The sequence below is a fragment of the Castor canadensis genome, chromosome 18, assembly GCF_047511655.1.
Source record: "Castor canadensis chromosome 18, mCasCan1.hap1v2, whole genome shotgun sequence".
Lineage (NCBI taxonomy): Eukaryota > Metazoa > Chordata > Mammalia > Rodentia > Castoridae > Castor > Castor canadensis.
The window spans coordinates 2512347-2525413 of record NC_133403.1 but is presented as its reverse complement, the minus strand read 5'-3'; the positions used below and the strand labels follow the sequence as shown (position 1 = coordinate 2525413).

The window sequence follows — 13067 nt, the reverse complement described above, 5'->3', positions numbered from 1 at the left end:
CAAGCAGCTGGGGCTACAGGCACACCGACTCCTTAGACTCAATTATTATTATTATTTGCAGTACTGGGGTTTGAACTCAGGGCCTCCACACGGAGCCACTCCACCAGTCGTTTTTTGTGAAGGGTTTTTTGAGATAGGATCACTCGCACTATTTAACTGCAATCCCCCATCTCTGCCTCCTAAGTAGCTGGGATTACAGGTGTGAGGCACTGGTGCCTGGCTAGAATCAATTCTTTAAATGGAGGCTCTTTCTGGATATTTAAAAATTCCTACTCTGAACAGGATTTCACAGAACACAAAGATTTCCTTGAGGCACACAGAGAAAAAACAGATCCCTACTACACACAGTCACTGTGTTCTAGATGCATTCATCTAGAACAAAACCCACGGAAACCCCACAGCAAAACAGGGAGCTCACTCTATGTCCAGTGGTGGTGGGTAAAGCCATTCACAAAACAGGGAGCACACTCTATGTCCAGTGATGGTGGGTAAAGCCATTCACAAAACAGGGAGCTCACTCCATGTCCAGTGGTGGTGGGTAAAGCCATTCACAAAACAGGGAGCTCACTCCATGTCCAGTGGTGGTGGGTAAAGCCATTCACAAAACAGGGAGCTCACTCTATGTCCAGTGATGGTGGGTAAAGCCATTCACATAAAAAGAAGAAAAAAGAGACTGACAAGTCTGATATGTGATTACAGATGAAAGACTGATTAGCAGAAGAGATGACTCTCCTACAAATCAAACAGAAGACCAGTAATCCAGTAGAGAAAGGGCACATACAAAAACAATTGGTGCACAGGGAAGTGCAAATGACCAGTAAAGCACAAAGACGCCCAGCCCTAAAGGCAATCAAGAAAATGCAGTTTTTAAAAATCTACTTTTCTATCAGATCAGCAAAACTGTTAACTACTGGTAGTATCACTGTTGGAGAGGGAAGCCCACCAGGAGGCATGCACACAACTCTTTCGGAGAGCAGTTTGGCTGTATGTATGTAAATTTCAAGATAAAAGTTACATACATAAATGTACCGTTGTAAGGACACAGTGTGGTGGCTCTTGGTACATTCAGAACAGTGTGCAGTCATTGCCACTGTCTGATTCCACAGCACTCCCGCTAGCAGACACTCCTAATGTCCACCTCCACCTGCCCCACGACCACCAAATTTATACCCTGTGGATGTGCCTTGTGTGCAGTTTCACATAAACAGAATCCTACAGTACAAAACCTTTTGTTTCAGACTTCTTTCACTCAGCATTACTTAAATTTCATTTTGTTTATTTATTTTTGTTTCTTGAACTCTTGATCCTCCTGCCTCAGCCTCCAAAGTCCTAGGATTATAGGTGTGTGACACCACACACAGATAAATGTTACTTAAAATTTTAAATGAGGCTGGTGGAGTGGTGCACCCCTATAATTCCAGGTATTCGGGAGACAAATTGCACTTGGAGGCTGGCCCAGGCAAAATCAAAAGACCCTATCCAAAAAACAGACTGAAAGCAAAAAGGGCTGGGGGAGTAGTTCAAGTGGCAGAGCACTTGCTTAGCAAGGATAAGGCTCTGAATTTAATCATCAGCATTGCCAAAAAATATCGTTTTAATGTCCTGCAACTCAGGCCATTTCTTGTATCTACCATAACAAAATATTAATATATGCCCCAGGAGCACATAAAAGGATGTTCATTGCACTGTTTAAACAGTGGAAAAACAAGCCAGGTGAGGTGGCTCACACCTGTAATCCTAGCTACCTGGAAGGCTGAAATCTGGCCAATCTGGGCAAACAGTTCTCAAGATCCCATCTTCAAAGTAACCAGAGCAAGATGGACTGGAAGTGGCTCAAGCTGCAGAGTGCTTACTTTGCAAGTGGCAAGCCCTGAGTTCAAATCCCAGTCCCACCAAAAAAATAATAATTTAAAAAATATGTTGATATGTTTAAATAATCAACTGTCCCCCTATTCTATGAATTAGCTTTCAGCAGTTAAAAAGAACAAGGTGGGTCTATCTGCTGTGACAGTTTTAAGTAAAAAGGAGGCAACATGCAGAAGCCTGAACTGCAGGACTGCATTCATCTGCAATGTCTGGGAACTGGCAAGTCCACAGAGACACAAAGCAGCCTGGTGGCTGCCAGGGGGCGGGGGAGGAGAAATTAAGAGTGATGGCTGGTGATGGGGGTGATGGAAGTGTCCCGGAATTAGATAACAATGATGGCTGACAGCACTCTGAACACATTAGATTGCTGACTAGCCATTTAGAAGGGGACGCTGGGGAGTCACGCTGTGGCTGGCCCTCCACACCTGGCACTCTAGGAGGCGTGGTCTGTTCGGTTCCTCCACCAAGTAAGTGAGCAATAATGGGATAATCCAAACAATTAGTCCCGGCCTTTGACCTTCTGAGTTTACCAGGCGCCTGTACTGTTGATTTAGTTTTTTTTTCCTGATACCAGTAAGATCGAGTATCTTCTTGTATTTATGGGTCTTTACCGTTTTGTCTTCTATAAAATGCCTGTCTTTGCAGACTTTGTGTCCAGTTTCTGTCTTTTTCCTATAAACTTAAGACTTCTTGTACGTAGGTACACATCTTTTGTCAATTCTGTGCAGTACTCTTTTTTTGTGGCACTGGGGATTTAACTCAGCACCTTCAGTTTGCTAGACAACTGCTCTGTCACTTTTGCTTTCAGTTTGTTTTCAGATAGGATCGGATAACTCTGCCAGGCTGGCTTTGAACTTCAACCCTTCTGCCTCTGTCTCCCCAGCAGCTGAAATTACAGGTGTGTGCCACTATGCCTGATCCATGCAAGGTCCCTTCTAGAAATCTACTGTAGGGGGGGAAACTTTTGCACATGAACACGAAGACCACATTAAAGGATTTTCAGTAAAACACTGTTTATAATACAAAATAGAAACAACCCACTTCTCCCTCAGAAGGGGGCACATAAAGAAATTAGGTTTATTTACGAATGGCTACCACAGGGCAGGCAAAATCAATGAGCTATCTACATGTACGTGGATACATCTCAAAAATCTAATGTTAGCAGGGCCTGTAATCCCTGCTACTTGGGAGGCTGAGATTGGGAGGATCAAGGTTTGATGCCAGCCCAGGCAAATAGTTAATGAGACCCCATCTCCAAAATAACCAGAGCAAAATGGACTGGAGGTGTGTCTCAAGCAGGATAGCATCTGCTTTGCAAGTGTGAAGCCCTGAGATCAAACCCCAGTCCCACCCAAAAAAAACCAATGTTAACTGGGAACAAAGATCAACTTACAGAAAAGCATGCACTGTACAGCGCCACTGAATCCACTCTTACCTTCTGGTATTTTTTTGGTGGTACTGGGGTATGACCTCAGGTCCTGATGCTTGTCAGGCAGGCACTCCACCACTTGAGCTATGCCCTCAGCCCTTTTCTGCTTTAGTCATTTTTCAAATAGGGTCTCCCACTTATGCCTAGACCACAGTCCTCCTGTTTACACTTCGTAAGTAGCTGGGGTGACAGGTGCATGCCACCACGCCGGGCTTTTTTCCATTAAGATGTGGTCTCACTATCTTTTTGCTGGGGCTGGTCTCAAACCATGATCCTACCAATCTGCCTGTCAAGTAGCTACAATTGCAGGCTTGTGGGCGTGAGCTATGTACTCAACTTCCACCATTCTTTTCTGACTGTTAGAAGTCTGCAGGCAGGACCAAAAGATTTGTAAATTATATGCCATTCTCTCCCAAAGTCATTTTTAGTAAGAACACATTCCAAACACCGAATTGCCAAAATAAAGTCCAACAGGTGGCTTAAACATTGCAAGATGGCTTTGTGTGTCATGTGACTGAATCAAAAAAAAATCTTCCCATACTTTTGATTCCAGCATAACTCAAACTCCAACCAAAAAATATGGTTCTTGTTAACTGAACCATGTAAGTAATATCTGTATTTATACCTTGAGGGTAAGAGTTTCTTTATGCTTTGGAATTAATGTGCCTGTATGTCCAAGCAGCTGGAATACTGTAATGAACATACTTGTGCATAGTCACACTCCATGTGTTAGTGAGCTTGCCTCTAATCCCCCATACTTCTAACACTCCTTCTTGTCTCAGGAAGGTGTGGAAGAAAACAAGCACTTATAATGGAAGGGACCAGTATGACTTACTGAAAAGCTGGGACAACTGCAATCACATATGTGAAAGTAGAATTTAGTGACAATGCTCGAGCCCCACTGATGTCCCTCTCACCAGACAGTGAGAGGGAAGAGCAGAGAGCTGACTCAGGCAGCCCCACTGCCAGGGTCTCCAACCAGTTCCACTCTCCCCTCCACTCTGCTTCAAATCCTCTCCACCAGGATGTGAGTAGCCGCCAGGGGCTGGGGCTCACGCCTGTAATCCCAGCTATTTAGGAGGCTGAGATTGGGAGGATCGTGGTTCAAGACCAACACATGAAAACAGTTCTTGAGACCCTACCTCCAAAAAACCTGAGCAAAATGGACTGGAGGTGTGACTCAAGTGGTAGAGCACCTGCTTTGCAAGCATGAAACCCTAAGTTCAAACTCCAGTCCCACAAAAAAAAAAAAAGGAAAGAAGTGGGTATCTCAGGCTAGGCATGGTGGTACACATGGCGATAGAATCCCAGCTATTCTGGAGGTAGAAATCAGGAGGATCCCAGTTTGAGGTCATCCTGGGCATAAAGTTAATGAGACCCCATCTCAATAAACAATTTGGGCATCTATAATCCCAGCTACTCAGGAGGAAGAGGAAGGACAATCATGGTTTTAGGCTGGCCCCAGGCAAAAATGCCTATCTGAAAAATAACTAAAGCAAAAAAGGGCTGGGTGCGTGGCTCAAGTAGTAGAGCACCTACCTAGCAAACACAAGGTCCTGAGTTCAAACTCCAGTATCTCAAAAAAAGAAAGAGAAAAAGAAAAAAGTGGGTAGCTCAGTGGTATAGAACTTGCCTACCATGTGTGAAGCCCTGGGTTCAATCCCTAGCACCATTAAAAAAAAAAAAAAAAAAAAAAAAGAAAAAGGGTTATATAGTCCATGAAAACCAAATTAACATCAAAGTATTATGACTATGTCAGGTGGTGAAAGCAGGAAGATTTCCGGTTTGAGGGCAGCCTGAACTACAGATATAGTACCCCAAGCTGTAGCTTCTGGAAAAGACTACTCACACACCTCGAGACATGAGATGCTCTTGTGACATTCTGTTAACAGTATGGACATGTAAGAGCTCATGAGTATTACAGTCAGAAATATCACTTTAATATTAACAAGCAGTCACAGAAACTGGAGGTGTGTTACAGTAAGCCTTACTTTCCCAGACGCAGGCTTTTTAAGCCAGAGATTACCTTTATTTGTAAGATCCTTCAAATTTACACCGGAAAAAAATAGTTACAGAATCCTGCTCCATACGGAGCACATGTGCTGTCTGTGAATCACTTTCATCTCCAAATCAGTAGGCTCTCCTACAGTGAAGTCTGTTTAAGCAACATCTGCTGGGTCCCTGAAAAGTGAGGTGGTTTCTCCCCAACTCCCCAACAAGTGGCCTTTGAATTTGTGGCCCAAAATCCATACACAGAAAATGTGGCCTTTGAGGCTGAGAGCGTGGGTCTCCTCTCAGCTGGAGAAGAAGCGTGCAGAAAGGAACTGGACTCTGGGCAGGAAGTGCCCGGATTTAATGAAAGTGACAACGACTGCTTCATCACTGTCAAGGCAGTACTGATGGAAAGGACACATTTTTCCTGTTCCTAATATTCATGATCAAAGCATAAAAGGAAGCATATGTCTTACTTGAATCAAGGCCCATTTGCTGTTTTCTCAATTACTCATTCTTCAGGGAAGTGGGATAGGGACGCACAAAATTCCACCCCAAAGCCATGCAGATCCTCAACCTTATCCGAGACTGTCCCGACGACCTTGGGGAATCACTGAGGGCAGACACTTGCCCTAGTACCTGCACCTAAGACAGTCAACAAACCCGGGCCCCCAAGTCTGGTGACTACTCAGCAGACGTTAAATGAGTCACCAAATGATTCAGCTGACTCTGGTATTTCTACTGCTCTGACCAGCACGTACAATGTACAGACAGCCTTTCCTCCAATCCAAATGACAGGCTAGTTACTTCCTAGCTTTGATTTGAAAATTGTATTAAGCTACTCAAAAAAGTGAGCTAAGAAGAATGCCTTATTAATTTTTCTAATGCTGTAGAGATGGCTTTATGGATACCAGTAATGAAAAAGAAAAATAATGAAAAGATTTCACTTTACACTGGCAAGTCCAAGTGTCCCCAATTCTGGGGACATCATCTTATGCTTCAGTGAAAGGCAGGAGGCAGGGGGCCAAGAGAAGGTAGGATGTGATTCAAACATGAACTCCAAGGAACGAAGCTCTCTGGGCTGACCTCAACTTGGTCTTATAAGAAAAAAATGCAAGGCTTCGTGATGTCACCTTCCCACCAGTCCTGGGCTGCAGGGACTTAATGAAAGTGAGGGACTTTAAGCTAACCAGGGAGCTCAACTGGTCCCAGAGGGCCCAGAGCCTAGAGTGCCCAGTCACACACAGGGAAGCTAAGTCTGGAGGGAGGACCTGAGCCTTGGTGACCCAAAAGCCACCCATGGCCATAACTGAACATGAGTTCATCTTACCTGGTCAAGGAAAAGAAGTGGATGTGGTGGATGTAACGAACTGAGTGCATAATGAGATTACACGGAAAATTCATCTCTCTGACTGAATTCACTCAGAATGAATCCCATTAGAATGAAACGCTTGTCATTTGTATGCACAAACACACACACAGGGTTACACAGATGGTGGGACAGTAACAGTAAATCCACAAGTAGTCCCCCTACATCTCACTTTTAGGAACAAGTCTTTCTGAAGTTCAGAAAAATCCAAAGAAACAGAAGATAAATAGTTGGGAGCAAAGATCAGGAGGATTATGAAGAGTGAGGATCAAGGTTCGAGGCCAGTCTAGGCAAAAAGTTAGCAAGACCTTATCTCAACCAATCAGCTGGGGTGGTGGCGCACACCTGTCACCCCAGCTATGCGGAAAGCACAGGTAATAGGACCTGTTCAGGCCGCAGGCAAAAACGTTGAGCCCTACCAGAAAAATAACCAAAGCCAAAAAGGGCTTTAGAGCTGTGGCTCAAGGGCCCTAGCAAACATGAGGCCTTTTTTTAATCTTCCGGTGCTGGGAATCAAACCCAAGGCCTTGACCATGCTAGGCAAGAGCTCTACCAGTGCCCCCCCTTCACCCCCTCAGCCTAGGAGGCCTTGAGTTCAAACGCCAGTACTGCAAAAAAAAGAGAAAAAGAAAGAGAAACAGGAGCCACGTTCTGCGGCAGAGGTAACGTCCAGAAGAAGGCATTTTTCTTCCTTGTGCCTACCTTGGCCTGAACGGCGTAGGAAGCCAGGAGCACCGAAGCCTCGGGAGGGCAGTAGACCTTCTCATCTAAAATCTGCTTCTTCACCTGAAAGGGCAACAAGGGAGCCGTGAGACCACACTGGCGGAAGAGCGCCATGCAGGTTGGGCCCGGCAGGTGGCTGCAGGATGTTCTAAGTGAGGGCTGCCAGTGCAGCCTGTTCACGACTTCCTGACAAAGGGGACAGTCTTTCACTGCTACACACAGGTGAGAGTTCAGTTACTGAGACCTGGCAACATGAGACATGGCTCACTCTCCTCTTCACCATCAACTAGAGAAAAGACAAGGTCTTGGTTACCAACAGAGACCAACATGGGTTGTGACAGAGAACTGTGAACTTGAGAAGAGTCAGGAGTGCTCGGAGGGCACTCTCAGCTCTGGAGGAAATGGAGTCTACCTTCAAGACCAAAGCCACCAAGGCCAGTGAGTTACGAGTGCAGAAAAAGCCATCACTCCCAACGTGCTGCTCTAAGGAAAAAGGAAGCAATAAAATTTGATCGATTCAACTTTTAAGTGCACGTGAGGTCCAGGAAATATAATTCCTATGCCATACTGTTGAATTAACATATCTCACTGCACTTAATTCCTTACAATGTTGCAGCGTGTGACATTCCAGACACAGAGGCCAGAGAGCCTCACAAAGTAGGGGCATGCCGAGGTAAACACACAGCAGAGCCAACTCTCTTTTCATAGCCATCAACAGTCACCATATTCACAAAAGTAGTAAATTCTGCCTTACTCAGTCACAAAAACACTCTAACATTTCAGTGTGAAGAAAACCAAGCCAAAGTCACACAAGGGTCAGGCACTGCTTCTTCTGAAATGCCAAAGCATTCTGGGGCCCAGGAGATCTTTCTGTGGCTTCATTCACAACACAAGAATTCTTCCCAGGTTTTAAAACTGATTTTACATTCTTAGAGAGAAAATAAAACCTGAGATATTTTGAAGCAGAGCAATTTTCAAATCCCTTGGTTTCTTCACCCCCTCCCCCCATTTCTTCTCAAAGGAAAATAAAAAAAATCTGAAAGGGCTACCCTTTGACCTGTAGGAAAGGTGCCATGTACTCTGTGTGTGTGTGTGTGTAAGCATAACAGCAATGTATATATAGCTATACATACACATATATAGCAGAACTGTTTTTGTAAAAGAAGTTATTCTGCTGAGCATGGTTACACACATCTGTAATCCCAGCTGAGGCAGGAGGATTGGGAGGTTGAGACTAGACTGAGTTAGATAGTAAGACCCTGTCTCAAAAAAAAAGTCTTTAGTGGGTTTGATTACATTTCACTTAAATTTACTGAACACAATAGACTGAGGTTCAAATTAATTACGAGGGCCATGTGACGTCTCCTTCTGGGAAATCATGCTATCATTTACCTCACCGACTGTGGGCACCTTTGGGCAGGTGGAGCAGCCCCAGTGCCGATTGGTGCCAGGAAACCGTGAGGCACTATGATCAAGGAGTAAGCAGGCAAGCAGAGCTGGCGAGTTTCCATCTCAGATGAATGCCCCTCCCTGTGCTCCTAGGTGGTCAGCCCACATTTATGGATCTAATTTCCATTTGGCTGAGCAGTTACTTGGGACTCACTGCGGCTGGCTTGTGAGGGGCTTACCCTGCAATGCCGAGCAAGAGTAGCTTGAGCAGGATGTCAAAGTACTGCAGGCAGGGAGCGAACCCAGTGTCACCCACAGGTGTTCAGAAGTACTGTCTTTGAAACTTTTTTTTTGGCAGTACTGGAGCTTGAACTCAGGGCCTCATGCTTGCTAGACAGGCGCTCTACCACTGGAGCCCAGAAATCCTGTCTTAGTGAGAGCCAGTTTTGAACTTTGCTTTGGAAGATCTGACTTTCTTGGCAATACAGAGTGTTTTCAAGTCAGCTAGGAGCAGCCAGGATCCCTCCGCATGGAGATTTGAGTTAGATCACACCTTTGTAATTTCATCTAACACCAATTCTCATCGCTCAGCAATAGTTCTGTGCAGAACATTTTTCCACTACAAAACCAAAGGGACTCACCAGATTTTTGCAATGTGGAGGTGTTTGTGGTCAACTCTGAGAGGAGTCCCCTAGGTGTGTGCGTGTGTGTTGGGGAAGGGGTATAGGCCAGCATACCTGCAGGAAGAATAAATGCTGCGTGATCTCCTGAACCAGCTCCTCCTCGGCATTCTCAGGATAAAATTTAGCCAGGAAGTGAAAAGTGACTGGTTCTTCCTTTGACACATCATGATCCAACACCTGCAGAATTGCGACACAAAAGACACCCATGCTGTGTGTGTTGACCCCTCTTCCTCCTGACCTACCATCAAAACACGTTTTGCACATATTCCCATTACATTCCTCACATTTCCCCAAAGCTATGCTTCTACAGTTGGAAGCACTCACAGAGCCATTCATAAGAAGAGGTAGTATCCACTTTACATGGGGGTTCTGAACCAAATTAATCAATGTTCCCAAGCAGCTAAGATGAAGACGCCAACATTCAAGACATGGAAATAGTTACACATGGGAAATGTGTAACACAAAGGTCTTGGGTGCTATCCTTTATGGAAGACTGAGGTTTTTTTTTAAATGATGTGAGGTAGTAGACTCTTCCTTTATTCTTTTTCTTGCTGCCCACCTCTGCTAGCTTAGAGACAATGAACTAGATTTCTGTGACGTCGCTTAGATGTTAACTGAGCAACAGCAGTGAAACGTGGCAACCCTTTGTTTCTAGGACCCTCTGGAGATGCCCAGAAAATGCTTACAGCGCAGCAAGTAAACTGCTGCCTTTCATCTTCTAACAATCCCACCCGCCCTCTGAAAAGCTTGAACCATCTGCTCTCCAGAGTGAATTTCATTTCAGGACATAAACATACCATGTGACGGCTACCAGGCTCCATTAACATGTGTCATAATTTATTTCCTCTGAGCAGCAGGTTCTATGGCTCCTGATGCCCCCAATCTAATATACACTTGGCCAACACTCAGATATGATTTAAAATTCACTTTACTGAGAATCATAAAAACATACTGGAAGTTTCACTGTCCCTGATCCATGACTCTCCATGCTCCTGCTCAAATTCCAGGGGACAGGGCCCAGGAGATTCAGAATAGCATGATCTACGACACCCTCGCTGACATCGGCTCTCTGTGGTACACAGCTTCTCAACCACTGAGAATCACCATTTGAAATTTACAAGCAGCAGGGGTTCACCTACTGTGTACATATGGGACACCATTCGGACACCTCAGCTTAGAGTGACACTGGTAAAAGATAGCAGGCTTTCATTATCTGTCATGCTATGTGGTAGACAGTCACTTCAAGAGGACAAACCCCAGGGGGTACCATTTAAGGTAAGAATTAGACATTGGCTTACTTTGAGTTCTGGTGTCTTTAGGAGTGACTGACTAAAGTCTACGGCCCAGCTGCTCAGCTGTCTTTGTGGTTAGATGGACAATAGGTAAGCAAGTGTGTCACTGCATGAATATGTAAACAGGGGAGGGGGCTCCCCCAGGCCAGATCCATTTCCAAGCCACCTTAAAAATGCTAGGAGCCCAGACTTCATGTGCTTCAGAAGCCCTGGGGAATGGAGGACTCCACAGGCATTGTTCCTTAACCACAGGCTCTTTCTTCCTCAGGTGGCATGAATATTCATTCAAGTTGGGCTGGTGTTCTCAGAAAGACATGTAAAAATTCCCTAAGGAACATGAGCCCCACGGGAATCTTTCAAAGACATAACTTGTTTTTAAAAAAAAAAAAAAAAGTATAAGAAGATAGTAATTTTAACCCATAAAGCCAAAAGCAAGCAGGCTGGTGAAAAGGGCTGCCCAGGGTTTCATCTTGGTGATCCTGCTTATCTAGGAGAGCCTGTGAGGAGGAGAAAAACCCACACAACCTGCAGGACTGCTCTCTGCACAAGTTAACTCAGGAACTTGCCCCTTTCCTACCATGTCGCAGTGACACCTGGATGATGAGCAAATACACTAGCACTCATGCAGGGAAAAACCGAAAAGCTCATGCCCGCCTGCTGGTTTCATGGACTTCCAGCCCCACCTTCTTGTCCATTTTCAGCCAGGCCACTGTGTCCTTGACCGTGTACTGCAGTCCAAAGAACCACGTTTCCCGAAGCCCCAGAGTCCGGCACACCAAATCAAACAGGTCCTTTCCTTTCCACTTCATCTGCAATATAAAACCCAACAGGGAAGGATGTTGGTGAGCAAAAGCCATAATCCACTCGCACACAAAACTGCTCCTGGCACTTCCTACCGTCACTAAGATGGCTGCTGGGCACTGAATCCCTAAATCATTTTAAAGCTTCCCCCACAAAATCACGAGTGGGAAAGTACCAATTAGAGTTTAATGGCTTAATCACTGCAGAGCACACAAAATACCTCCCTTGGACAGTTCCTTACGGCTCTTAATAGCACCAAAGCAGCTAATTTAGGAAACCTGGTAAATAAGCAGCCTCATTTAGGAGGCCAAGCCTCCTGAGTTAGCCCAGGGAGACGCCAGCTCCTCACTGCTAATTCCTTTGAGATTTTGCTATGGACTTTTCTTTTTTTTTTTTAAATCATGACCCTACCCTTTGTTAAAAGGCTAGTGTTTTTGTTTGTTTTGTTTTTTAAACTTAAAGTCTAGTTTTACCAGAAGTTTGGTTTTGGTTGTTGTTGTTTTAAATCTAGGGGAGGAAGTTGTAAGCAAAGGCATCAATCATGAAGGAAAAGAACCCAGAGAAACCAGACCATCCATTCACAGGTCTCTCTTCTCGCAGGGCCAAAGCGGTAGCAACTAGCCCAGTCACAGGGAGCAATTTCAAACTCTTAGTATCTAAACCAAGGTGATGAACAAACACCAGTCTACTGGGGTGTGTTTATTCTATAGCTTCACTTCCAAAACGACCTGAAGCAATGGCTTCTGAACCCTTTTCTCAGCAAGTTCAACAGCCACAGGGAAAGAGGATGCCGGGCTGCTTAGTACATGGTGCCACCTAGTGGCTCTCAAGTTAAATCACCCAGCGTGTTCCCATACTACCCCTTAACTACTGCTTGTCCCCTCCCAGCCCCAACTATCCCCAGGTTATCAGGGAGACACTCAAATACACACTTGGGTACAGTTATGATCACAAGGGACACACCACAGAAATGGTGATCAGAGAAACAGCAATGTTGAGACTCAAATGCAAAATTGCCTGGGAAGAAGGAGACCACTCAGCTTCAGAAGCCTCTGCCTTTCTCCTGTGTCCTCATTAGAAATCTCCCTAAGTCCTGGCCCACTGAATATGCATAGTGAAAAGGAATTTGGGAGGAGGGTAAGGCTAAAAGCTTGTTATAAAAGCCTCAGAAAACAAGTAAGCTAGACTCCTGATATCTGATTGACTTTTTGCTTAAAACCTGATTCTACAGGGGAATTTTCAAGTAGGCTTGCACACACACCCTGAGCTCGGGGCTGAACCCAGGGCCTTGAGCATGCTAGGCAAATGCTCTACCACTGAGTTCCACCCCCAGCTCCAGGCTTTCTATTTTTAACAAATGTGAGTGAGCAGTGTGTTCTCTGTGAGCACTCAACAGGAGAGGCCATCCTTTCTCTGTTTGCGCTCAAAGACAGCAACCTAGATGGAAGGACACCAAGGCCGCAGCAGACAAGTGGTTCAGATGCATCTCGGCTTTTGTCCTTCACTGAGGCCTTTCTCCTATC

General features: G+C 45.1%; 1 protein-coding gene across 6 annotated transcripts in view; it reads right to left on the bottom strand.

Annotated features, from left to right (window-relative positions):
- The window catches only part of Nf2 (NF2, moesin-ezrin-radixin like (MERLIN) tumor suppressor), an 83126-nt gene that overhangs the window by 38199 nt on the left and 31860 nt on the right, over positions 1–13067 (bottom strand). For all 6 annotated transcript variants that reach the window (XM_074060984.1, XM_074060983.1, XM_074060982.1 and 3 more), the window contains exons 2-4: positions 11427–11552; positions 9506–9628; positions 7359–7442 (exon numbers count right to left, since the gene is read on the bottom strand). In XM_074060984.1, coding sequence (XP_073917085.1) covers positions 7359–7442; positions 9506–9628; positions 11427–11552 — 333 coding nt within the window. The remainder of the gene's footprint in view (positions 1–7358; positions 7443–9505; positions 9629–11426; positions 11553–13067) is intronic.